Here is a 27,735-nt window from a genome sequence, read left to right on the forward strand (position 1 = left end):
GTCATTCTCCTTTGTCATGGTTGGCAACATATTAAAAAAATATTTTAGAAAACAACCCCAGATGTTTATAAAATAAGTTGGATTTGTTATGAATCATTTAAATTTAAGGGCACGTAAGCGGTGAAGCAGTCATTTCTTGCCGAGAGGCGCATGCCCGTTATTTAGGACGGCTTTCGCCGCAGATCTCTGCGCTTTGTTGGAAAGCTGATAGTGCTGAGATTATCCCAAGCTGTTATGGCTATGAGCGTATCGGGATGCCTTTTGCATTGCCGTGATGATAAGTCTCGCTAATGAGGACAAGATGACTCCGGAGAAGGAGATTAAACGGAGGTAAAAAAACAAAACAAACGTTACGTTTTCATTTCTGGACTCGGTACCAACGCCGGACCCCCCGACGAACACGTTAACAATAATGTTCACCAGTTTCTTTTCGAAGGGGAGAGATTTTAGTAGAAAAAAAATAAATCCCATCACGCATAAGTAGCAAAGCAGTCTGTTCTGGGTCCTAGGACAAAGTTCTGCAGCAGGTGAGGTTCTTTGCGTGTGTAGATAACTTTCTATAATATATGGATACTGTACTGTTAACGGATACAGCTAAACCAAAAGGCATAGAAAACAATGTATGAGTCTTTATATCGAACGCGGTTGGTGTAGAATGAGAACAAAAATCAATTTCCTGAAGGAAGAATGACAAAAAAAAGCAAAATATTAGCATTAGAATAAATATTTAGCAATCGGCACGCACAAGGATACTATTCATATTATTCATCCTACACTTTTACCACTTTGGCATTTCTCTGTTAGTGTCCAGAATATTATTCACAGACTGTACTAGGGCACGGTGTACTCTTTGGGTTAATGTCTCATATCCTCAGGTTCTACTCCAGTAAAGTAAGGTCACATCAATCACGTCCCAGTGTTTGTTAGATTGCATGTGGGAACCGGGAGATCTGGGCGCAACCAATGAAATGGCCTTGTATGACATCATTCATGCCTAGTGATGCAATTTTGTGTTCTTGTAACAGTGTTTCTCACTGATTCGCTGCTAAATCTATAGAAGAAAACACGACGTGCTTTCCATCTCTCTCATCTTCTTCTACGGCTGCTTCTGGATAGGTAGCAGAAGTGTCTTCCAATAACGAGATGCCATTTGGATCATTGTAGGACCATAATAAGACTAACTGGGAAAAATAATAATAATAATAATAAATAAATAAATAAATATATATATCATTTCAATAAACGCAGAGACTGGACAAAACTTTTTTTAAAATAAGGTTAATATGGACAAACAGGGGTAGGGTCAGGAGAGGGTGTAGGTATCATGATGCCATACTGCTATGTCACCGAAGACAACCATATACTGTAGATGATCGTGGTTATGGAGGTGAGTCTGCCATGTAGGAAGTGCGGCTGTGTGCATAGGTTATGATACATCGATACGAAATGATTTCATATAAAGGTGACTGAGTTTGAACAATCACCATTGCGTAATTACAAAGCCAACAGTATCTCACCACCATGGTCCATAGTATTTCCACCATTTGGTAGCTTTTCTTCCAAAAAAGGGGAATAAACCGGTCAAAAGCATGGAACATAAGATCTGAAACCTTGTAAGTCTGAGATAAGTCAGAGGTAAAAGGAAGAATATTTTTTTTTAATTAATTATGTTTTTGTTACAGAGACAAGCCGCACCTTATAACCGCCCTTGGGCATGTATGACTTGTTGAAACGATACTCAGATATGCATAAACCCAATAAAGTCAGCTTGGCCTCCGAAGCCACGTTGAACAGACTGTAATTCTGTTTCCAATCTATTTCTATTATGTTTCTGAACTTTTTCTGATTTAAAGGGTTAAAGGTATGACTTACGTGAATATGTCTTTTTTTGGCTAATTCCACTTTAATTGTGCCGACTCTAGAATATATTTTGATGTGTTACACATCTTTGTTGTTCTAGCCCCGTCAGTTTAAATTTCCTGTGTGTCTTCTGTACAATCCGGACATTCCCACCGGATGATGATGCGGTGAATGATGCGCACAATCCCATTATTTCATGTGGGCGCCCTCCTCCATAGCAGGATACAATGTCATAAAGGATCGGACTTTCTAGCCCTATGCAATCGGCGATGATGATTCGCCGTCATCTAATTTACTTTCGGCGTGCCAGGATAATTGGTGACGGGTTTCTTTTAACTCTTCAAAAGTGAAGTTTTGCGAAATATTTTTTTGTATGAGAATGTAAAGGCATGGTCATACTTGATACTTAATGGCATGACTGCTCCTTTAGGTGGCTCTGATCTTCATAGGAACACGAAAACATCTCACACTTTTGGGGTCTATTCGCTAAAGGAAGAGCTGGCAGGAGAATTGTAGTTGGAACTCCTTGACTTCACTGTTCATAAGGACAGGCCAACACTGTCTGGTTTCTCCAGCGAGAAGGGCTGAGCTGGCCATGTATAATGTATAACTGAGTGGGTGAGAAGACTTTGAAGACAATACATTATCCAGGTCCTGCCACATTCCTCCTGGAGCAGAAGCTCACTAGGGGTTGGTCCTTCATGATGGATAGTGACGGCAGTGAGCTCAAGCTCTCCTGATGACTCTCCCTTTGGTGAATAGACCCCATTTATAGTTATGGAAATACTTAGAGGACCACCTTTTGGAGAACGCAGCCACCCAAAACAAAACTGGAGTGAGTGGGTGGATTCATGTTCTCCAGCCATACATTACAAGCTGCTGTGTAAACATTACAGCGTACGTACCTACAGAGTAACGCTGGCGCTCGCCCAAATTATGATACAAATATTTTATCTCTTGCAAGATTTGAAACCACACGGAACAGATTGTGAAGTCTTTTGACCCTGAAATTTCGACATAAGATAGTACGGACTGATAATATTTAGTGCCATCAGAACCTAGTACTATTGTAATACCCCCATGCGTAACGTGACAACCGCTTGCCTACATTCACAAGGAGCGTTGTAGAGTTCTGAGGTCAGAGTCCCAAGCCTTAGGTAAGAGACGTATATTGCGCATAACCGTGGAAAGGTTTGCTGGATTTTGGCAACAGCACTTTAAAAGGGACAAAGAGCGAGCCGTAAACCTCGTACGCAAGTCACATTACTGTCTTACGCGCTCATTACAGATAAGCTGCCCCTTTGCACACAAACCTACAGATATTGTTGACTGTAGGAATGATTTTTTTAGGCTCGTTTCAAAGCATATTCTCCAATGATTATGAAGTTAGTTTGGAAGCAGCTGCAACTCAAACTTTTGCATGTACGTCAAACAGATAACATGATGATGCAAACTTGTTTATCTGCAAGTTACACAAACAATTTATAACCCAAGGAACAATCTATGTAAAAGGTGTTTGTTAAGCTTGGCTCATTAACGATATATACACACGTACCTACATACACATATATATATATATTTATATATACAACATCTTTATCTCCCCAAGTCTCCTGACACTGTGAATCCACACTTTGCATTTATGTGAACAGAGAATACGAAAAGTTTTGGGATAAATACCAATCTCTTCTAAATATAATAAAATATAATAATTATATATAATATAATAATATAATATAATAAATGGTTAGAATATATATATTATGATTGATGGCACCATTTACTCATGATAACCACATGTAATTATTATAATTTGTGTTAATATTCTGGGGCAGAATAATATTTTATCAGAGCGTTAGCGGCATGACACGTGTAATTCAGGGAAACATCTGTGGTGTAAATGTAGACACGGTTGCGTCCTCTTCTTTGACTGTGAGTTCCGAAGCCCGCGTGTATCGCCAGGCCGTGCATTATCATGGACAGTGCGTAAGTAGATATTCAGTTACGGATCTGGTAACCTGAGAACACAGCGGTCTCCGTTTAGCCGCGCTGAACTGTAATACTGCTGGTCTGCATGGCACAGCTGCTCGTGAAGACTCATGCATAGCTCAAGTGTACACAAGCTTGAAGGGAAGCCACTCAGTGAGTCACATTGCCGAGTGTATTCACCATGGTGACCAGCATGTCTGGAGTGGTTTTCAGACGAACCGAAAACTGGTTTTACGAACCAATACCTGCAGCTATGACTGGCCACCATTCACGCGCACCCCTGCCAGATGTTCTCACTCAGTTTTTCTCCTCTGCGTAGCATCACAGAGATCTTGAGATGTTTCCTCTGGATTTAGTTTGCATAATGGCAGAATGACAGTGGTTTCCTTGTTGTATACCATTCCTCAATAATTCCTCAATAGTTGTCCATCGTCCCCTTCTAATATTACAAGTTCTGCATGAATGAAATGCCAAGAGCCACCAAGTTGGTATTCTAAATAGAACCATGGATTCAGTTAAGAAGTCAACTTAGATCAGTGAAGCCATAAGCCTAGAACCTACACAGGGCGTTATTATTACGTAGTGACTTATATACCACCATCATATTCTGTAGCGCTGTATAGTCAGTATAAAATAATAGACTGGCTGTATTAAATAATGTGGTATAGGTTCATTACTTGCTCTTACTACAGGTGGAAATGGGTGGAATGCAAAGGGGTCTTCCCACTGAAATTTTAGCTCCTCTTTAGAAAAAGCACGCCGATCTGTTCATAGCTCATAACTGACTTAGGTTGGGTTCTTTGTTCTTCTGAATTTGCTGTTGCTCTTCAAAGAAGATTTCATGTCATGAACCCTATTGAAACAAATGGCTTTGCGTTGAGTTGGGTCATATCGTGTTTTGCAATGAACGTGGCGACGTTTTACGGGTACACTTTGGCTAATTTGGTAGATACGCAGTCTCCGGTAACAGGTGAAAGCGAGTACAGCTCTGATAGAGAAAGGGGGCTCTAAAAGTGTTTCGAGGGACTTGTAGGTAAATATCTGCTTGGAACATCTAAAATGTTTCTGCAAAACCTAAACTTAGAGAATGTTATGATTGCACTAACCCATGACTCATGCTCCAGATCCAAATAATATAATTGTTTCTTGTTTTTCACCAGCCTACAGGGTACATGGAAAATAGCATTTCATACAGCGCCATTGAGGACGTGCAGCTTCTCTCCTGGGAAAATGCCCCAAAATATTGTTTACAGCTAACTATTCCCGGGGGTACTGTCTTGCTTCAGGTACAGTAAACATTTAACATTCCCTTGCAGTGCATGTTATTAACGTCTGTAGCAGTTTGTGTGTGTATATATATATATATATATTTATTTATATGTAATAGCCATTGCAAATCAATGTCTCCTAATCAATTTTATTATATTTTTTAATGTATTTTATATATTTTGTTTTAAAAAATTTTTTTACATTTTTATATATAAAAAAAAAATCAGACAAATTTAATTCATGGTAGGAAACCCAAAGATGATATTCTTTTTCTGGCGTATCATTGCGGTTTAAGTAGCATTTTGCTTTGGAAACTCGATACTTTGTTACATTATGCTTTCTTATTGCCAAAGTTTGTTGTTACCTTTCACTCACTGTTACCTATGTTTTGTAACTTGAGTAACACAATTAAAGAATTCTCTTGCAACCTGCATGTTCCAGTAGATACAAAATGTCTCTGTATTGTTCTCTGGATGAGCAGCCTCATAAAAAAAAAAAAACAAGTTCTTCCTTTTCCTTTGTTCCGCAATAAGTATGTTTTCTACCATTAATCGTTTATTGGGCTTTTTATGAGATTTTTAGTGTCGTAACAACTGGAAGTACAGGCGGTGCAGCTGTTAAAAGGGCCCCAAATCCCAGGGCCCCTGGCCCGTCTGTATCACTATGACTTTTTTTTTTTTTTTAAATTATTCTTGAGTGAAAGCATGGCTCCTTCCAAGAGTCCAGCGCAATTAAATATTAAGAATAATAAGAGATATTAAAAGCAGTGATGCAAAGGACTTGGTAATCAGAGGTGCCATCATCATTGTGTAAACTTTAATTATAGAATAAGGACATATAATTATGTCTTGATAAATATACTCGTTGAAACTAAATGATGGTGAGAAAGGGAACCAGATTTCGCATCCTAAGTGTGAGTCGTGCAGCTACCGATATCATCCACCCTAAATGTCAGCTACGTACATCTACATAATGAAGATATTCGTTGACATGTAAAACACGTCAGTGTTATTTTATATGCATTTGCCTTGATGTGTCCTGCTGCTTTAGGTTAGATGATAAATCCTTTTTGGTGCTTCTAATTCCCTCCTTAAAAAAACCATAGAGAGGTATCTCTATGCCAAGCGGGCCCAGACTGACCACTTGGCAAACGCCTGGTGGGCCAGTGCCCAACAACGCCTCCCATGTGTGGCAGATTGCATCCTTTAGCGTGTAGCTTGTTATACATGTGGCCACGAGGTACCAAAGTGTAAATGATTAGCACGTGGCTGCGTGTATCCAGCAGACAGAACATCTATGTCATGTTATTACCAGCAAGGGCCAGTTTTAATCCTCCATCCGGCCCCGCTGATGTGGGCTGAGAATTCATCTCTATGGTTCCTATGTGTTTATTTTTTCTGTGACAAACAGTAAAGTAAGAGCTCCAGTTCTCTATGGTGCAGGAAACAGAAGAACCGAAATGGGTACCACTGGCTACAAATGTTTACTGAAGCCTTCAGACCGAGCCTTATTATTGATGTGCTCATTTTCCTTGTGTAAATGTTTTGCACATGCACGTGGTGCCCTGTTCTTTAATAATCAGAAGGTAACCGGATGGAAAAACAAACAGGAGAAACCCTTGTTAAACACAATGAGGATACAGTAAGCTCGGCCAGCACTTTGGCTCCACTATCTTCTGTAAAGTAAATGGTGTGTGTGTGCGCTTTGGGCGGCCAGGCCGTTCTACTTAATGAGTCGTTATTCCGTTTCACTACCTTCCACTCACCGCTGCTGGGTCACGGAGTTGTTTCTGGACTCCAACTCCTGATAATCTCAGACGCCAAGGAAATACACAGTTTGGCCACTGTCTGTCGCTGGTTTCGTAGCATTGGTATCAAGCGGCCCATCGGTGCCATGAAACGTCAGGTGCACGGAGCTCTGCAGCTGCACGGAGCTCTGCAGCTGCACCTTCTCCCTTCTTTCTGATTGTGTAGGTTAAAGTAATGCATAAGAACTTACAAAGTTCTTACAAAGGCTTCCAGGCAAACAGGAGTGTCCCCCTTAAGGGTTAATGCTTTTTTTAAAACGACATGAAATAAAAGGTAAATATATACATTTTCATAAAGTGGCTTGCTCCTGCCATTTTACTTCATCTTCAAAACAAACATTTTCTGCTTTTGTCCTTATTATAGATAACAAATATTCCAATGCAGACAGATCAGAATCCTTCCCACCCTCATTGTCCTGCCTCCTCCGTGCCCATTTATCCGTATCCCCCCCACGCCGATGATGTCATGCATACTTTTGACCTCATGGCAACACGGAAGATCCCTTAGCTGCCCTTTGCTGCCGCTTCGGAATCCAAAAATAATATTTCTTTTTCCATATGCAGTCCCCTGGTAAAGACTGGAAACTTTAGAATAACTTTAATAAAAGAAATATTACCTCCTTCCTTCATGCACGTGGGAACTGAAAGCGTTTATGGGATTCTTCCGTGGATTTTGTGTCACTGGGAGCCACAGTAAAACATTTTTTAAGTACAAATCAGAGCATCGCTCTTTGGAAACGTCAGTTTTGCTTCATTCAGCACAATTGCCACCCAATGAACTTATCACAATGTTCTAATGGCAATGATGGATCTCCCTCTGTACAGACAGCGTTATCAGCGGTGCTTGTTTACACTTGTCACTGCCTTAAGAGATCAAGTGCTTCCAACATCTACATGCATGAACTGATTATATGTAGTGATTGATATAGCGCCACCGTATTCCACGCCGCTGGACAATGGATATGAAGCGAATTATAGTAAATGAGTGACTTAAAATAATAAAAGTGGCCCCTGAAATGTTGGATGTTGGCTGACTTTACTGGAAAAATGACCCTGTTACGGATCGAACCAGGGAGCCCCACGAACAACGAATGAATATGAAATTCAAAAGAAAAAGAAAATTCTTTCCTTAGGAAGAAGCTGAAGCTCCAGAACAACACTCGGTTGCAGGAAAGCACTCCTGTTGAAATCAATAGGGGCATTTTCCACACCAGCGTACAGGGGCAAGTACATCTGCAAGGGGGGGGCACCATGGAAATTTAAAGGGACCTCTGAGCTTCGTATGCATAAAAGTGAATGGATAGACTGTACGTTTATGATCTCAACCGCTTTAATTATGAACGAGTCCGGGAGATCCGAAAGGGGCCGCTTGGAGTCACGGCTGGCAAATGCGCCCGGTCGTTTATCATCTGGTCACTTTCATATCTCGTGTTCTCGGCTTATTATATGAACCTGTGGCTTGGAGATGCTGTTCTCCTCGTCTATTGTTCTTGCAGGATAAAAAAGGTTGCATTGTTCATGTTCAATAACAGACTTTGCTGCCCTGATTAAATGTGTACCCAGTGCGGAGCAAATATTTACATACACTGCAGGAAGCAGATACTGAAGGATCATTGTTATTTGTACACCACAGTAACCCTGCCTGGAGGCCACTAATGTGTCCAGAACAGGCAGATATGATATTTACCACTGGGAAGATTCCAGGAAATTCAGACGAATTGATCAAGATTATAAAAATGGCCAATGTTGACTTGGATAAAGCCAGAGAGGGTGTGTGAGCTTAGAGATAGCCGGTCTCCACCTGTGCTGTAAGGAAGATGTTTATCCGGTTCATTTAATTGATCAGTTATTAATACATAACGTGCAAATATAGTCCAAAGGTGGTGATGCTAGCCCCATAACCATTTTCATGTATGTGCCATAACATAGAAGGGTTGACCAACCCAACTGCGTACCTCCTGGTGCGGAGGAGTTGGTCTCCATCTCTCTGTAGCCACAGACCAAACAGCTATTATCCCTTCTTGAACACGTAGACCACAATGGCAAGCAGCGATTAACTGGCTGTGCTCAAGCAGGGGCGTTCAGAGATCTGGTTCCCTGTGTTAAAGGGGCAGTTTATGTTAGATAGTTTCTGAATGATTTGGCTTATGGCTTCCTCTAGAAACTAGTTCAAGAAACCCGTGGGTTGCTAGAGGTGACTCACCACGTGCAAGAGCTTGGTGGGAAACGATACGCTTCTGGGTTATTCCGTATTGAAATCTAACGTATAATTTACAGTAAAAAAAAAAAAAAAATATTATCCCAAAAAGGTTTTTCTTTTTTTTTTTGTTTAGGGACTAATCGGGATTCCTGCCAGAAGTGTTTTGAAATACTTTTATATGATATTAAGTAACCTTTACAGAAACCCAATGCTCACCACGCAATCTCTGAAACAGATAAAGTCCAAACTAACTACAATGTAGCTTTCTCTGTGCGAGACTGTTACGCCACGTTGGGGTTTACTTTTGCCATTTACGTAACTCTTTTAAAGTTTTACCGCCGCTTAATTTCACCAAAAGTTTAATAAAGTTCAGATCAGAGGTCGAACGTCTTCTAATTAACCCATATTGTGTAATAAAATGTAAAGACTTTTTTTTAATAAACTGCTAAATTGGTAATTTTGATGGGATTTGTAAAAACTGACACTTTTCTTATTATGACAAAAAATGTTTGGGTAAATATGGTGCATTTTGTCATAATTACTACTTTTTTTGCAACAGAAAATTCCTGAAGCGGTGAAACGTATGTTTGTTTTCGATTCCTTTAAATCTTGCGTCCTTGACCGCGTTGTTGCTATGAATGGGAAGCTACCGATGTCTAATAAGTTCCTCTTGTGCATCTTTGCAGGCAGCGAACAGCTACTTGAGAGACCAGTGGTTTCATTCTTTGCAGTGGAAGGTAAGTAGGCAAACACTTATTCGCTAAATGAAGCTTACAGCTTTAAGCCCGCGGGGTTCCAGAATGGTGTTAACCAAACCGTTACTTGAACGTCTTTACACTCAATGCACTAAGAACCCTCGAAGGCAGAAAAAACACCATAGGTTAACCCAAGTAGTGGGGATTTCTTGTCATTGAAAGGCATTACATGCCAGTGGTCCAGGGGCAACCCATAGGTGGATGTACAGCTGTTGGGAAGGGAATAAACCCCTTTGTGTAGGACATCGGCAGTTCCCACGTCTCCATGTTGATTAATTAAAGTCTCCTCCAGTTGAAGGCAAGTTATCTGGAAGTTTGTACTGAAGGCAGCACTAATCCTAGTATATTATTCTATTAAGGAAGCATTGAGTCACTTCCTGTTCGCTCTTCTTAACAGGAAGTTAATGTTGTCCTTGCTGTGGCTAGATTTTCGTTCGCTATTACGGCTTTAGCTTATATTGAATGCAGTTTCTGAAGCTATGTGTTCCACTACAAAGAAACGCATCACTGTTAAAAAGATTACTATAGGGATCAATATTTAAACCCCCCCCCAAAAGAACTAAGAAGTGAAATAGGATGAAAGCAGTGGGTCATTAAAAGGGTGTATCACCTAGCCTTAAATTATATGTATCGAAGGAACAGTCAGTCCTTTTTATAGACTTATGAAACAACTAGTGAATTTGCATCACGTGGCCATACTTCAAACACTTTAAACTTAAAAGCACCCTGGAGAAAGCTTACCATAACGTTCACAAATCCTGCATTCACTCTTGGAGGAACGGTGTCCCACCAGCTAAAACATCTAAAACCAACATTAAGTTGAACAAAATATGTCTATACGCTATATTAACTTTATTTTTAACCGTTCAGCTTTTAATATGTTTTTTTTGTTCCATATTCGCTTGTAATTCTCTATACCTGAGCAGTTATTTCTGTACTGGGAAGAGTGCCCAATCGCAGTCTTTTTAATCTCCCGGGTTATGAGAGTTGGAGTGGCTTCTGGATTTACAACTCCCAGCCAGTTCTGCCCAGTCTATTAAAGTGACCCGGTCTTCCTGGGACTCACCTGTCCCCTCTAGGTATGGCTCCCTCTTTATGAAAAGGGAGAGTTTTTGGGGTGGGAAACCTCTGAAAACTAATTGGGGTTGAGGATGGTGTCCTCACAAGTGATGTATTATCACCAGCCAATTAAAAGAAAAAAAGCCACAATCATCTTTTATCCTCTGTTAATCATCTTTAGGGAATTGTGTCCCTAACGTTCTCTCAGCTGCCTTGTACTCGTCGAAGTGTACAGCGAGTCACGTAGCTTTTATTATCCGGGGCCAGATCTGGTTTTCAGAGGAGGATGAGAGATGAAAAGAGGCAGACGTGGTTTCCTGTGCACTTGTTTTAATGTGAGAATTACAAGACTTTCCCTTCTCTGTGTATAGGAAGGAATTCCTTTTAACTCAAGAAGTCCGGCATCAGTGAGCCCTGTGTCCATGTGCTGTTTGTGGAACTCTGTGTCTGTATGGTGCCCATTCACCTCCGTACATCAGGGCTTCATTTGATTATTCAACGGCAACCAATATCAAAGTGCATATCGACTGTAATGGAAATCTTTTGCACCTTATATAATCAGATATCTGTTTCTCTAAGGCACCAGGAACTTATTCTCAAACACATTCTAGAGCCTTGGTCTTAGGGTAGTGACAGTTTTAGCCCAACCACATCTCAAAACCTGTTCTGCCTTCTCAGAATATTTAAAGAAGAGCTAGAATAAAGGTCAAGTCTAAAAGGCTCAATCTCTACTGATTGAAGAGTTGGAGACTGGCACAAATTGTGGAATAGAGTGTAGCAAGGCATGTCATTGAGGTCTTGGCCCACAAGTAGCACAAGTACCATTTTCTTGATATTTCATTGAAAACACCAAAAGGCATCTTCTGAGTTTGTCAACTTCTCCAAGGGTTGTCCTGACCTACAAACTTGGCGCATTAGTATTAGTAACTAACGTGTTTCAATATATACCGTGGAGCAATCTAATCACAAAGGTTTGGTTTTTGGTAAACCAATACACTACTGTAAGGTCTCCTCCGAAGAAACTCTACCAGTTTATTTTTAACGTATTCATAGTGAGGTTCTGGATTCTGTAGGCATTGATATACGCAGCTTATAACGTATGCACGCTGGAAACCAGAAGCAAGAGCAGATGCTAAACAATGGGCTTCGGTTTGGTTAGGTCATAATATAAATTTGAAATGGGTGTTATCAACAGTTTAATGAAACTTCGCTACGCTGTTATTACGAGCAATTTCTGGATTCCAAGAAGCAAGGTGCAGACGTCACTGTATTCTAAACATTCTAAAATTGTCACCTCGCCCACATGCGCATAGGCATGACGCCCTTAAGTGCCAGACACAGTCATAACTTCACTTCAGAACTAAAACCGTAAAGCGTCACACCTTTTGTTTTGTTTTTGTTTGTTTTTTTACGAAGAATTATCAGGATTTCACATTGAAATATATTTTTTTTCTTCAGCCTAGCTGTTGTGGAACTAATTGTTCTTGTGGCTTTTTTAGGAATAGCTTATTAATCCCCTTCCCAATTGGAAAGAGCTCTTCTCTGCTCTAGAAACTATTACAAATTAAAATAAAAGTCAGTGTTTCAACTGGAAAGAACCTTGCTCTAGAAACAGTAAAAAAAAAAAAATAATAATACAAATAAAATGTAAAAAAGTCAATGTTTCACAAAGGAGGAAGTCATGTAGTTGTGAAACTGCTTTAAAATGGAGAAAGCGATATGTTTGATTCTGTTTGTCAAAAAATATATATATAATTCCTTAAGGAATTACACAAGAAGCTAATTGCAAAAGATAATGAGAAAAACTTCACCCGCATTTTGTCTCATGTACCTTTCCAAACTCTTGGAAAAGCTTTTGATCGAAGGCATGAACGCGTCAGACCGCCTGTTGATGGGTGTGTGGACCAGAGAGAAAGTACTTTTAGGTTTTTATATACTATACACGGTTAATCATGTTTTCATTTTTGCTGCCCAAGATGTCCTTTTAAGTTCTTTAGATGGAGCAGATGGGAACCATCTCTTGGCTTCAAGAGAGGCTCATCGTAGAAGAGCCGAGTGTTCCTTGAGACTCCAGCCCAGCAATTCAGTAACTTTGATTGCTCTACGTAAGCCCTAGGCTGCTAACGCAAATAAAGCAGTTACTACGCGCTTTGACCATGTTAGTGTCACCGTTCCGCCAAACAGCCAGCGCTGAGATATATACATACGTCACTCCTCTGTTTATTTCCACCACTGTTTACCTTTAGGAACACAAGCCTTGTTCCTGGTAGAGGGAAACGCAGAGGCCTGCATGATGTAAATATTAATAACTATGGAAATAATCTGACATGTTATATAGCTTAACCATGTGATCAAAACAACAGTACGGTATTCTGCGTTACGCCGTGTTTCCGGGCTGCAGGTACACTGTCTGTGTCATTAGAGAAGCCTGGGTAAGACTCGTCCAGTGCTATTGTACGCTATCTGTAAATGTTCCTATACGTCAGACGTGGCCGTTGTATGTAAACTGTTCATCTGCCTTTTTTGCAATTGGCATCCATCCCAAGGCACCGTAAATCCAACACTTTAGTTTCACGTATGAATTGTGTTCTAGAAATCACCCATGGCATGTCCAGAATGCTTTGGGGATGTAGGAATGTGTACCGTTGATGGTTCTGGGACAAAAGTGGTCACAGGGTCCTGGAGCAGATCCCAGCTTGAGACATTGTGGGAAATCCATTAGATTTCTGTTGCTTTAGAATCCAAGAGACATCACCCATTATAGGTTTTTGGAAAACATGCGTGTATAAAAGATAGTCTATAGAGAGAAGAAAAGTTGTCGGAAATGTCATTAAAAGAAATTGCGGAGGAGTTGGTGTTTGTCAGTCTTGGTTGATGATTATCTTTTAAACGTTTTGTTATTTAACGGTAAATCCATTTACTTTATGGTTCCTCATTGCCTTCACCTGTCACGTTGCAAGTGATACATTTAGGATGTAAAATAACCTTAATTTTCCTAATCCTGACTCGATTCCGCAGTTGATCTTTTACAATATCTGCTTCTGGGGCTTTCTTACTTTGGGATCCTTGCTAACCGTGCTTTTCCGCTCTGCGGTTCCTAACACACGCGCGTTTCATTAAACCTTCCGACAGATCCATTGCCCTGAGCTTGTATGTGGGTATCTTAAAAACGTGTTATTACTATATAGAAGTTATATATAAAACTCATTATGTGCAGACCTTGTCAGTCATAGGGTAGCGTACAGTCCGGCAGCCATTAAGTAGAAGAACAGTTCTTCGGCGTTATTGCTGCTTTTAGACAGTATTGCTATAAGTGAATGAGCCCCTGGAATGAACAGCGTTCCCCATGCTGGGACGTTATTTGCTTTCTCTGCAGTGGAAGAATAAAGGTTTTGTTACATGAATTAAGGTTTGGTTTGGCACATGACCCGAGGCCTCTGTTTTACAATAGGTGGAAAAGCACAGTACGGCAGGAATGAAGGGCTAATACTCAAAATCAATACTAAAGTGTGATAGAGCTCATTGGGAGTTGCCCGTAACGCTTGTGCTTGTTTTGTTTAGTAGAAGGTATAGATACACAGAACTTGGCACCAGGTAGGACATATTTGGCACACCTGGTCTTACTGTTTTTCTTGCTCAAATCTTAATGAGTTTTTGGTCATATCTTTGATTCCGGAGCCATATGCCTGTCCCATGCATGTTTAATACCCTCACTGTATTAACCTCTACTACTTCTGCTTGGAGGCTTTTCCGCTTACCCACCACCCTGTCTGTAAAGTTCCTTGCGTTACATCTAAACCTCCGACCCTCTAGTTGTAGATTATGAGGTTGGTTGGGTTATTCTAGGTCTTATTAACTGAATGGACCACAAAAGTGACTTAGCGGAAGTCCCCAATAACCACTTATAACTCCTTTATATTGGAAAATTGCACTTTTTTTGCACCCTGCACTTTTTTAAACAGATTGTAATTTGGAATGAAGGTTCTTCCGCCAAGTCCAACGTCAATCTTTGTAACCGATATCAATGGGGGCTGAACTGCTCTTAAAGCTAAAGAATTAAATAAAAAAAAAGCATAATCTTACGGAAAAATGGGCCGGAGGGAGGTCCTAAATAAAAACCATAATAATAATAATACGAATCTAAAGCCTGATATATCAGTTTTTCTTCTTCGGCTTCCAAAGTGGGAGACGCTGTGCCTGATCTACACGGACGTGCCGGGGTTATCCAGCGGCTGAGTTACTTGCGTCAGCAGGCGTTGGAAGGGAGGGGGAACAAAATGAAAAGGAAGGCGCTTTCAGAGGCCTCTGTGAGACAAATGATCGTAAGAGCGCTCATTCTTCTGGGATCTCCGTGCTCCTGTTTGTTTTACTAACGCTCACGTGTCGCATGATTCCCCGGGTAGAATCACAAGCCACCTTTTTTTTTTTCTTCTTTTCTTCTTTCTTCCGTTAAAGAGGAAGTCCTGCTACAGCTTTGTTCCTATTTTTAGTTTTTATTCTCCAACAGCGTCCCGTATTTGATTCTACTTTAAAATACCCGACCGTACGTATAGGTTTGTAGATCCGGAAATATTAGTTTGAAAATAGTTAATAAATAATAAATATGTAAATTAAAGAAAAACTTTACATAGTGTACAAAGACATCCGTTTCTATACAAACAAAATGACATTTCTGGAATATAGCCAGAATAATCAGTGGAAATACGTTGAATAAATGGGAAAACTCCAAGGAGAAGAATTTACGGCAGATAAGGACCGTTCAGCCCGTCTAGACTAGTTTTCCTGCTTAATCAGTCGTTGGTCTCGTCCTAGATTCAGGATAGCTTAATGTCTACCCCATGCATGTTTAAATTCCCTTACTGTGTTAACCTCTACCACTTCTGCAGGGAGGCTGTTCCGCTTATAGACCACCCAGCTCGCCTGTAGTACTTTTCAGTTATGCACTTCTTTGGTATTTCTTTTATTTTTCTAAGCCTATACATCCATTAACGTGGAATGTTCAGGTCATGGAAGAATAAGAAGTGGAAGGCTCCGTTTAGTTACACGCGTTATACACGGTTATCACGTTCCCGGTAGGGAGGATGAAATATTATCTCCCGGTGTTTGGATTTTGTGTGTTGTGGTGTAATCTGAGAGCGTAGCAACATATACAGTGCCGCTTTCCATACTGTCCCCTCTGTACGTGCTTATTCGGGGAAACGCCGTGTCCTCGCTTTAATACACGGGGGGAATGTTGTTAGCGATTCTTTTACTTTAGTGAAAGGGAGATGAGCAGGTGAATCGTCGCTGGCCAAATGCTCACTCGTGCGTCTCCCGTAACTGCTCTAATGAACCAGCACTTTCTCCTATTAATGATGTACCTCGTGACGTCCCGGCCGACAACACCACCAAACAGATATACCTGCAATTAAGAGCAGTAATTATCATTTACAATAATAATTATATACATTTTATTTTATCATTTACATTTTATTTTATCATATACATTATATTTTATAACATACATTTTATTTTTATTTTCCTCGCATGACACCTTCCACCCAAAATGTGGTAGCTGACAGCTGACTACCTGTCTTTAATATCACTCTGATCATTTTCCCTGCCTGAAACTGCATTCTTAGTAGGGAAAGAAGGGGTTAAAGCGCTGGGTATTGCTTTGGGGCACTTTAGTTGTATAATTAATGCCAATAAAAAGATTGAAAGATAATAGAATCGGCTTTCTATACAGTCCTGTGATCCAAGTGTTAGCAAAGGTATAGATCAAAATACCTTTATTGTCTAGCCCCAAGTAGTGAATGGGTTAATACTCAGGTACGTGGCTTCTCGGCTGTTTGTTTCCCTGTGTGCTGTGTTCTATGCAGCGAGGGGAGGAAAAATGTTATTTCACACTGACGTGATGTGTAGGGGTAGCTTTTCATGCTATTCCCTTTGTTTTGCAATTGGTTATTGTAAGCAGAGATCCAAAATGTGAGTCACAAAAAATAAAAATAAACTTTGTACGCCGGTTCGCAACATGAAATAATCGGGGTTGATTATGCGAGGCAGTCCTGGCAAGGGTGGCAGTTGGAGGCCTTGGCTATCTGACCTCCTATGGATTGACACGTGTAGCTCGCTGTTTGTCAGTGCGTGGGGCATCGGCGGTGAGCTCTGCAAATACTGGCTTTGAAATCAGTTCACCTTTATCAGAAATTGGCTATTCTTTGATGTTACCCCCCCCCACACACACACACACAAAAATCATAATTTTTATTATTGGGGACCCTGACCCAGAGATTCTCCTAGTCCCGCAATTCTTCATCATATCTTCTGAGCCAAATTCATTGAAAGGGAGTTAATCCTGTTAATTGGGTCAAGAAGGACAACACAAGATTACTGAAGATGGGCAGCCCCACTATAAGCAAACATTTCTTACTCCCAAGTACCTCCTGTCGCATGTTAATGAATATGTGATGATGTGACCCACGCGGACTCACACATCCTCAAGGCTTCCCCTGCCACGAAACCTTAAAAGAACAATAAAATGTCTTTTATAGGCTCTCCTTGTAAGCCTGCGCGCCGGGCCCTCTTTCCCTAATTTATCGGTTCGTTTTAGTATAATTTTAACAAACCACATTACAATTATTGTCTTCCAGAAAAAGATTTACAAGTACAAAAAGGTTCTCAGCAATCCGAATCGCTGGGAGGTTGTCCTGAAGGAGATTAGGACCCTGGTGGATATGGCCCTCACGTCTCCACTACAGGATGACTCCATCCACCAAGCACCACTAGAAATCGTCTCCAAGTTACTTTCCGAGGTGAGTGACTTATTGGCATGTCCTTTTTTTGATATTGGGCAGTTCTGGGGCAAAATGGGTTATTAGTGCTAGCCCAGATCCTTCATACTAAGCCAGCTTGGGCCAGACACAACCACAAGAACATCTGGACCAGAGCTTCAAGATCCGTATTGGCACCTTTTCTGTTGACTTCACGTTATGAAGTCTTCTTTGACCTGTCTGAAATACCCCACGGGCCGACCACATAAGTCTCATTATCCATCTTTTGTAAACGCGATTCATACCAGGTCAACGTAGTTGTACGACAGCTATTTTATATTTGTGTTTCCGACCTGTTGTTATGTTACATATCAGTTATGTTACTGATTTATTTTTATTTTTCTTGCAGAATATTAACCTAACCACTTTGGAACATGAAAGCATTATTGTGGTGAGTAATGACATTTCTGTTATCCTGATGGGGCCCTCTCTGTGTTTACATACAGCCGGGGCAATAATAGATTGACAGTAACTTGTACTCCTTAAACTTTAATTGCGGTCGGCAGTTATTTATAAAATAACTCCGGTTTTACTAGGCTTTCCCAGAAGAGTAGCTCCTCTGAATAGATTAACACTTAATGGGCTCTGCACGGCAAAGCAGGTGGATATATGAGGGATAAAGCAAATTTATTAAATTATCGGTGAGTTGAATCGTTCTTCGTGGTCTTCTTTGGTGAGTAGACCCCAATAGGTGGCCACCATAGATGGCTTTTTGTTTTAAATGATTCTCATGATTATAGCTAGTCTTTAGCTAGGTGTCTGAAGAGTAAATGCCGCAAATATTCCCAGAACCTTCCGCCCCGCTCTTCTCCTCTTATGTGTACTTGGAAGAATTGTCTGGATTTCTCCATTATTGAAATAGCCATTTACGGCAGGATGGGGAAGACGTGTTTTCACTTTGACTCCTGCGGATTTTTATTGCCATTCCTGTATTATTTTCTTTAGAATATAGCTGGAATATTTCTTGAATAAGAGAACTTGTTTTTGTAGCCCACGGAAGTTCCCAGGTTTGCTATCCCAATCAGCGTGGTTCCTGGTATGCTGTTTTCTTTTAAATAGCGATGTCTTTTTTCTGTAGAGAGGGATTATCTTCGTTAGAAGGAGAGTGTGTGAGTCACGGATATATATGTTGTCATAACCCATTGGGATTATTGTTTTAAGAATATTTTATTGTGTTTGGTAGGCAACAGTCAGGATCTCCTTTAAAGACATTGGCATTTATTTGCATGCTCCTAGTTCTACTCACTTTTTAGGTGGATGTTTAATAGAACCAGCGATAATCCAAAGAGAACCAAAGCAAATGTTTGGGTCCACCAGTCACAGCTTGGCAACCCAGAGCTTTAATATTGACAGTTTTGTTGTCGACTGTTGACCATAAAAACCAGGAGACCACTTTTTTTGTACTTCTAGGGCTTCCCTGTGATAATTTAATGTTAAATTCTTGTAGCAAAAGCTTGCAGAAGGAGCTGTGACATCCCATTATATTTTCATAAGCATGTTGGGTTGCTGGGATATAGAACAATTAGGAGCTTTCTGAAAGTTTGACAGTTGTTTAAACGAAACGAGAAACAAGCAATTCTCTGCGCTCATAAAGTACACCCTGTTGTTGAGCTGTCGTTAATGGAAAGTAGAAAAACACCATCATTTTTAGCAAGCGGTGGCGGCCTTGACGGACGACCGCTATTACTATAGGATGTCTACTTTGTACAAGAGAAGTTTCAGTAGCTGATGTATGTATAAAAATGATAGAATTTGAATATTTTGTTAGTTTTATATTTAAAAAATATTGAGTTATTCAACATGACTAGTAGTCTCCATTCATATTTGAAACATTATATTGAATAAGAAAATGTTATCAGTCCTGGTTTCAACATGAGGCTAAGAGGCAAACGTCACATGGTGCCTCCAGAATTAAAGGGGAGCACCGTCATTGTAGTCCTGTCTGTAGTTGGATGGCGCCAACGTTGGGTTCCATAGGGTACAAAGAGCACTGAGGATGGCCCTGGTACCATGAGGCCTGCAGAGGTCTATGTGACGCCCACCCCTCTGCCGGGTGAATTCAGTAACATAGGCAGAACCTATGGAATAACTTCAACTTCCATGACATTTCTCATATTAACCCGCTCTTAACTCGTTTTCATTTTATATTTTTTAGGCAATTGCCCCTCTCCTGGAAAACAACCACCCACCCCCTGACCTTTGTGAATTCTTCTGCAAGGTAACCATTTTTGGAAGTCTGCATGGTGAAAAAGAGAAGCATCTCAAAAATATTTCTAGAAAAAAAGTTGTAAACATTGTAAAATAAGCTTAGTAGAGGAGAAGCACCCTCCGGTCTTAATATCTCAATGCTGCGCCACGATCAATGATATCACTTTGTATCTGAAATAGTGTCAGAATGTGTTAGCTCTACAGCAGTGGTTAAAGATTTTGCGATTTTGTGATGTCACTTGTGTGTTCATGACTGTTCTCTTATTTGCAGCACTGTAGAGAGCGCCCCCGTTCCATGGTGGTTATTGAGGTGTTTACCCCAGTCGTCCAGAGAATCCTCAAACATAACATGGTCAGTCTTACATTTATGATACACAATAATTAACTAATAACTAAAAGTGTTCCTTGCTGATGTTTTATTTGCCCCAAACAGAGCCATTGACCAGACGAAGGAGATCTTATCAAGTTTTTCTAGATTTTAAATTTAGTGTAAAATTACTGTAGCCGATATCAGGTGGACAAACCCTCTAGGCTCTTTGTGGAAGAGAACGTCTAAGAAGCTGAGAAACCGATTCTCAATAGACCTTAACTGAGGATGTAGAAGACCACTTTGAGTGAACTTTGTGATCTCGCTGCCATTCTACACATAACAAGTTCAGCCCGGTGGGTTAAACCTCATCCCTGTAGGCAGAGTCTTCTCCAGCTCGTGGGTTTAGACTCCTACAAAAGAGATCCGGGTAATTTGGAGCTAGAAGACCATTGACGATATCCGACCATTTATCGGAATGTCTCTATCAGATGCCTTTACAGCTCTTTATTATTGTTTATGATTTCCTGGCGCATACTAATCATAAACCTTTCAACGAAGAACGTTTATTTATGTAATTTTATTGGGAATAATACCTTTTCATATTGGAGCTCACAACATATCTCATTAGACCCTTCTGGCCCATCACCAGTTCCGAGTCTAGTTATATATCTCAAGTGCGTTTTAATAAAGTTAGCACCTTTTTTCTACCTACCCCACGTGTTTAGGATGATTACTATCATTAATCTGGCCTCTTCTTCCTGGCTTGTTTAAACCCTTAAACGTTTATGACTAACGCAGGAATTTGGTGGGGGGGAATAATTATATGGAAGGATGGGTCTGCCTCAAACCCCTACTCCTCTTATGAATACACACTGCTGTTATAACCAGAACAGTGTATATTTTGCCCAATTCCAATAATTTGAGGGTATCAAATGAATTTCAGATGTACTGGATCTCTTTTACCGGCGTGGATACTTCTTTCTACCTGCTGGTGGCATTTGCAGGTAATTCTGTGTGTCGAATATCTGTGTGCTTTTCTGATATCACTTTATTCCAGCAGCGGAATATCATTCGTTGGTAAAACGTGTGTCATGCCATTTAATGGTTCGTCGGGACAATATTTTGGGTGAATCTATTTACTTATTTGGTTTTGAGTATTTGATGTCCCAAAAGTAAAGAATTACTGGTATGATGACTTTATATCGTTTATTTTGGTTGGTATTCGTATTGATGATGGAGTCTTTCGTTGAAGTTGATATCGTTTATCGGGCCAACGTTGAAAATGATGTAAAACTTTGGGAATAAATACTCTTCATCTGCAGTGAAGGTGGATTAAACCAAGATTATGGCTTTATGTCACGCTATATGAACGTTTGTAATTAAATCCTGTTCACACCCTATTTTCCTGGCACCACTAATCCCATTTCCCCGTATGTTTTATGGGTACACGTTGCCAGTGGATTATCAGTTTATGTTAATCCCCTTTGTTCATGTACATATTTAAGACTACTCACTCAAACCTGACATTCTGTCTGAAGAAGAGACCTCTGAGGTCCCAAAAGCTTATGTAACCTTTTATCTCTCTCTCTATTGGCTCATTAAAAGTTACCAACTTCAACTAAAGACTCCATTTATTCTTGGGTTAATATGGGATCTTTTCTTTTGCCGTTTCTGATGTCATCAGGGTACACCAGTTGGTTGTGATCCAGTCATGTGACCAATGCAACTACATAAAAGGCTGGAGTTATTCAGAAGTTAATAAATACCATTATCACAGAGCTCTGTTCATTATGGGGAGGAATGTGGTTTTATGATGAAATATGAGCTATTTACTCAAGATGCCTTTAAAAAAGACCATTTGTCCTTGTTCCACTTCCTTGTCTTTTTTTCTTACTTCTGCAATAAAAGCATCAACTTTATAACTGAGAAGAGGTAATAAAGAAGTTAGACAGCACGTCACATTTTATAGAACGGACTTAAAAAGAAATTGTACAAGAAATATTTCCTGCTTTGACGCAAGAACCTTTGACAAAGAGCAATGTCTTTTTGTTTCAATAGCTAAATCACATCGTAGGATCTTAAATAGAGTCTGTCTAATAGAAAACATCCAAGGAAGCTCAGCCCTTCTTGTGAGGGGAAGGTATTTACCTCTGCAATTGCAGTTTTGTACACTTCCTGAGCAGGATGCTCCTGTAGGAAGTATGTGGCGCAACAGACAATGTTCTCCCCCTTCCAGGGGAAACAAAAACCTCAGTATCAATTGTTAGGTGTCCTATCAGGCTGATCATTCAGATACATTCATAGCTTGTCCTTCCAACGAGGAGCTACTTGCAAAATTGTCACTGGCTTTGAGAAATATTTGTACAATAATTAATGGATAAATTATTAATAATTAATTGTTAATGGATTAAAAAAAAGGATAAAGTTGGTACTTTTTAGGAAGCAGCAGACACTTTGCACAGTTACATCTGGGGGCTCCTTTGACCACGTTTTGGACACAATAATCCTTATTTTGCAGCACTTTTTTCTATTGTGTTGCCAGTGGCACTGGACACTCTTCTTGTGGTCAAAAAGTCTAATCAGGAACCTGATTAGGTATCATCGAAGTTGTTTCCCATAATTGTTCTTACCGACTACCTTAATTCCCCTCGTATTTTCCTGTGCGCAGCATGGCAAGTAAGCAAAACGCTCACCGTTTTCATTATGCCGCTTACACCTGTTTGACCGAGTTTCTGGAAATCATTTCTGCTTGCGAGTGGCCAACACACTTTTATACTTTCACGATCCATCGCGCTAAATGTTTTCTCAGCTTTCAGGCGGAAACCAGAGTACTTAAAATGGATTTTCTAACCGTGACTGGACGCAGAGGAATGAAAATAAATATTACTTGAACAAAAAAAAAAAGATCAAGTGCCGACAGCCTTAAAAAAATACTTTTTTTTCCCCTCCATGTACAGGATTTCGGGAAGTGCCCTCGACTAAGGCTGTTTACCCAAGAGTATATTTTGGCATTGAATGAACTGAACGCTGGAATGGAGGTGGTAAAGAAATTTATACACAGGTCAGTGACGATTAAGGATTATTGGATTGTCCCGTTTCATTTTCATTCTTTCCCACGGCTGTAAAATGTCATTCTAAAGGTAAAAATTTCCCGTATCTGGACAAAAAAAAACAAACGCTCATTTTCCCACAGCCAGCTGGCTGGAGTATTGCTCATATTTTTTATTTTAAATGTACAGTTTTGCTGAATAGTATTTTTCTGTAATCCAGAAGGTATTTGTACATCACATATCCGTGACACAGATTTTTGGAAGACTTTGCACTTAGATCATCTGCTTGGTATTAATCATTGGAAGAACTACGGATAGCGGCATCTGAACACTTTCCTTTGTTGTTTTTTTGTTTTAATGGCTAATGGAAATGTTGGTTTCTTTGTGTGTACCTTACGTTTGTGGTGTTTTTCTTTTCTGACCAAAACACAGGAGTATTTGGGGTATGTGCCATTTTCTCCCCCCAAAAAATCTTATTTTCCAGAAATACTAAATTTAGAAGCTCAATACCTTAGTGATAAAGACTGATTAATCTTAATTGAAATGTTCATATTTAGGAAGCACTAACATATTCCATGGCTCATAACTTTAATGGATACAATCCATATGATGTACAATGAGATACCATGAACCCTGTAGGAGCTTATAATCTATAGTAGTTCGGAATCCAAAGAAAGAATATCTTGTTAGAGGTTTAGAGCGTCTTGTTGGTGTTTCGTGGTAGTTACAAGCATGCAATGGAATCTGCAAACTTGGTGGTCAGTGATCTCAACACAGCTGATTTACTTTTACATGTGAGGTCTTGTCCTGTGCCCCATCATTAACGTTCGGTTTAGATACACTAAGCCAGGAAAAGTCTATCCAACATAAAGATGTTCTCCGGTGTTAGGAAATTCAACGGAGGTTTCTCCAAAGTACTCTAGTAGCCCAAGAACTAGTGACAGTCTTTGAAGAGACTTATTGCTTCTTAAAATATATAGAACTTCAAGCCTGTGGACATTACATTGGATTGTTGTGTTTTTGTAGACGAAATGTCAAATCTCCTAAGTAATATATATATTTTCTTCCCAACAGCATGCATGGTCCTACGGCAAACTGCCCCCACCCCAGGGTCTTACCAAACCTTGTTGCAGTGTGCCTTGCTGCCATATATTCATGTTACGAAGAATTTATCAACAGGTGAGTGGAACTGCTTCTGCTGTAAGTTATTATAGTCATACATACAAGACCATCGTGTGTTAGGGGACTGTTGAGTTGTGTCTTTATTGTATTGAGAGTATTCTGAGTTATTGTTGCCAACCACACTATGACCATGGTCCACCAGATTTTCACCCAAGGCCATAACTGTGTCGTAAAGAGGATCAAGAAAAGGTGTGTGAGGCCTTGAATTAGGTTGAGTAAGGAGGCCTAGCATTGTCAGTCCAGACATGAAGGCTTGTGTAGTTTCCAGGGTCAATGTGATTTCAGGTTTATTGATACAAAGAGGTCAGCATAATGTCATATTTTGCACAGAGTAAGGACCAGGATACAGTTGTTCGTGTGAGAATTCTGTGATATGATTTTTAGTTGGTAGCTTCATGTGGTTTCTTTCCATGGAACTCTATCTAATAGACTTGAAGATATAGTCCACTCCTCACCCTCCTAATGAATTGCAAGATCATGGTTCATGTTCTCCCTCATTGTAAGAGTTGGAATTAGCTTGTGGTCTATCAATAAAATGTAGTAATCAAAAGATTTTCCAGTAGTTTTTTTGTGTTTTCTTTTTCATAAAGCCGAGACAATTCCCCAAGCCTAAAGGAAATTCGGAATGGGTGCCAGCAGCAGTGCGACCGTAAACCCAATATTCCTCTTCGTCTCCTCCATACCAACACAGACCTGGTCTCGCAAGAGGTCACGTCGGTAGAGTCTCGACACAAGCCAGTCATTGTTACATCCAATGAAATTCACGTTGAGGTGGAACGCAACAACACAGTGAATCAGAAGCTGAAGGCAAATAGTGGGAATGACAGCGAACCCAACCTGATCGATTGCCTGCTCATCAGCCCAGCCTGCAGCACCATAAGCATAGAGCTGAGCCCTCAAGCTGAGAGAGTCCTGGGATGCTACGTGGAAATTCTAAAAATACTGTGAGTACTCCAGTTATTACTGAAATGTGTGCATTATTGTTTACCAGTGTATCTGATCAGCTGGGTTATTTCTCCAGCCCACATTATGTACTTTTCCACGGTCTTATTTGGCTCTGTATCTTTTAAATAAACTGGCTTTGATCTGTTGAGCTTAGCAAAGCCATGCAATAGTTCAACAATGCTGGGTGAGTTAATGAGCCTCCGATATACACTACTTTAACACAAAACAATGAGGAAAAAGCAATCACTCAAATACATCTGAGTGTGCTGTTCAGAAAGGGTGTGTACCTGAGACTCCCCGTCTCACTTTAACTTTGCTTTCATGTTATCGGTAATAATGCGACAATATAGGGGAGAACCATACAGACGTCACACAGCCAAGTTAGCAGCCAGATCTGTGAATTGTGTGTATGTGAATGCTGGTACATATAGCAAGACATGGGGAGCCCAACGACACCCGCTATATGCATAGGCTGGGAAGGAATAACCTCTGCTCTACTTGGCCAGAGAACTTGTCCGACCAGAAAACTTTTACCAGTCACAGAGACCTGGAAGAAGAGGCACCCATGTCTGACTTTCTAAAACACATGCATGAAGCATGTGACCTCCTCCCTAATCTTCTGTGCTCTTTATGTGACAATTTACTGGTATACTTAAAATATATTCTTTATATTTATAAATATTTTTAGTCATGGTATGCATATAGATTGGGATGGCTATAATAGTAGTAATAATATATTAAGAAGCCTTTGCGCGTTCACCTAGCTCTTTGGTAGTTTGGGGGAATTAAAGATGGAATTTGTTCTAATTAAGTCTCATATTGAAATCTCAGAGTTCGAAGATTTGGTGTTTTCTTGGGAATTGATGATTTAAAGTGATCCTATCATCAGTTACGTGTAAGCGAGAGTAGTTGGTGTTGTAGCTGAACTTATGATTATAGAACATTACAAATTCCCAAACATTTTAGATATGGAAGTTTGACATCTAGATCTTGTTACAATTCTCCTAAACCTTGATAATTGAGGGAGACACATGGATTTCGGTAAGAGGGGGGATGCTGCCTTTTTGGATTACCCTTCCATCACTCATGGACCCGTAGGCCTACGCCTAGTGTGCCTCATGGGATAATCCGCCACTGCATGCAAGGTCCATGGTTTCCCCTTATCTGAGCCTGGTTCAGACCCGTGTTACACCCATAATGCTGTCGCCAGGAATCACGTAGACCCTCTGGTGAGAGATACACTTCTCTTCTGTAAGAGCATGCTGAGGAATTACAGTTTATGAAATGACTGTGCTTCTTAACACGAGGTTTTTAAAGGAAATTGCGCAAGTTTACAGGAATTAGTAAAAAGGCGACTCGTGTTTCAACACAAAATGAATAGGGGTCAGATTTGTGAAGACAAGGACTGCATCGCTTCGTACGAGTCATGTGTAGCAGCCTTGCGTCTACCCGCATTACACATTATTACCGGTTCCCTTAAGGTTCCCGGTCTTTGCATTGATGGTAAACACATATATAATCCTCGTTTCGGTCCGCAGGCACCTGCGCCAAGCACCTGACTGTACCGAACGCAGTCAAATAGGTCTTTCAGAGGAATAAGCAGGTGGCGCATGTTGGGCCAAAGGGCTCCTGGATTTTGCAGTGTTTACCCCATGATGATGGTTGTAAAGAGTGGATTATATTTAGTACGTTTTCTTTGTACAAAAAAAATAACCTTTTGTGCGTTTCCTAGACTTTTCTCATGACTGAATCCTCAAGATGTAGACATTATCCAGTGTGACCCAGATTAAAATGTTAAGCTCCGGAGAGGGCATCCACTTGTCACGCTGTTTGCAGGGGTTGAGCTCAGACACTTATCAGACGTGACTTGGCTTTAGCTCTTGGAAAATATTATCTTGGGAGCCAAACGTTGATTTGGAAACTGCTGGGAATTCACTGGGATGAATGGGATAAGGAGATCTTAGCGATCTCTATAAACAAAGAACATCCCTCAATTATAGTTTCTCCATCTGAGCTCTATGCACACCTGATAAATGTATGATATATAACCCATACCCCTTAAAGAGACAAGTTGCTGCCCCTGAAAGCCCCACTAAAGAACAAAGTGTAGTAGAAAACTCTAGGATTTACAGCTTTCATCTCCTTCCATGGTCCAAGGATTCTTGACACTGATTGGCTGTTTCAAGCAGCCAATCACTGGTCCAAAAAAAGAGCTTCCATTGAAATCAGAGGGGGCGCTTTCTGCATACGTGCACGGGGGTCTTCACAAGGCTGTGTGAGTCCTCCCCA

The 27,735-nt window shown here is 40.4% G+C and overlaps 1 protein-coding gene across 2 annotated transcripts in view; it reads left to right on the forward strand.

The window, feature by feature from the left end:
* CMIP (c-Maf inducing protein) overlaps nt 1–27,735 on the forward strand; it is a 63,693-nt gene that overhangs the window by 23,100 nt on the left and 12,858 nt on the right. For both annotated transcript variants that reach the window (XM_053448488.1, XM_053448489.1), the window contains exons 2-10: nt 5,010–5,135; nt 9,812–9,862; nt 17,572–17,733; nt 18,101–18,142; nt 19,907–19,969; nt 20,231–20,311; nt 23,227–23,330; nt 24,394–24,498; nt 25,092–25,445. In XM_053448488.1, the coding sequence (XP_053304463.1) occupies nt 5,010–5,135; nt 9,812–9,862; nt 17,572–17,733; nt 18,101–18,142; nt 19,907–19,969; nt 20,231–20,311; nt 23,227–23,330; nt 24,394–24,498; nt 25,092–25,445 (1,088 nt within the window). The remainder of the gene's footprint in view (nt 1–5,009; nt 5,136–9,811; nt 9,863–17,571; nt 17,734–18,100; nt 18,143–19,906; nt 19,970–20,230; nt 20,312–23,226; nt 23,331–24,393; nt 24,499–25,091; nt 25,446–27,735) is intronic.

This window comes from Spea bombifrons, chromosome 10 (assembly GCF_027358695.1).
Source record: "Spea bombifrons isolate aSpeBom1 chromosome 10, aSpeBom1.2.pri, whole genome shotgun sequence".
Classification (NCBI taxonomy): Eukaryota; Metazoa; Chordata; class Amphibia; order Anura; family Pelobatidae; genus Spea; species Spea bombifrons.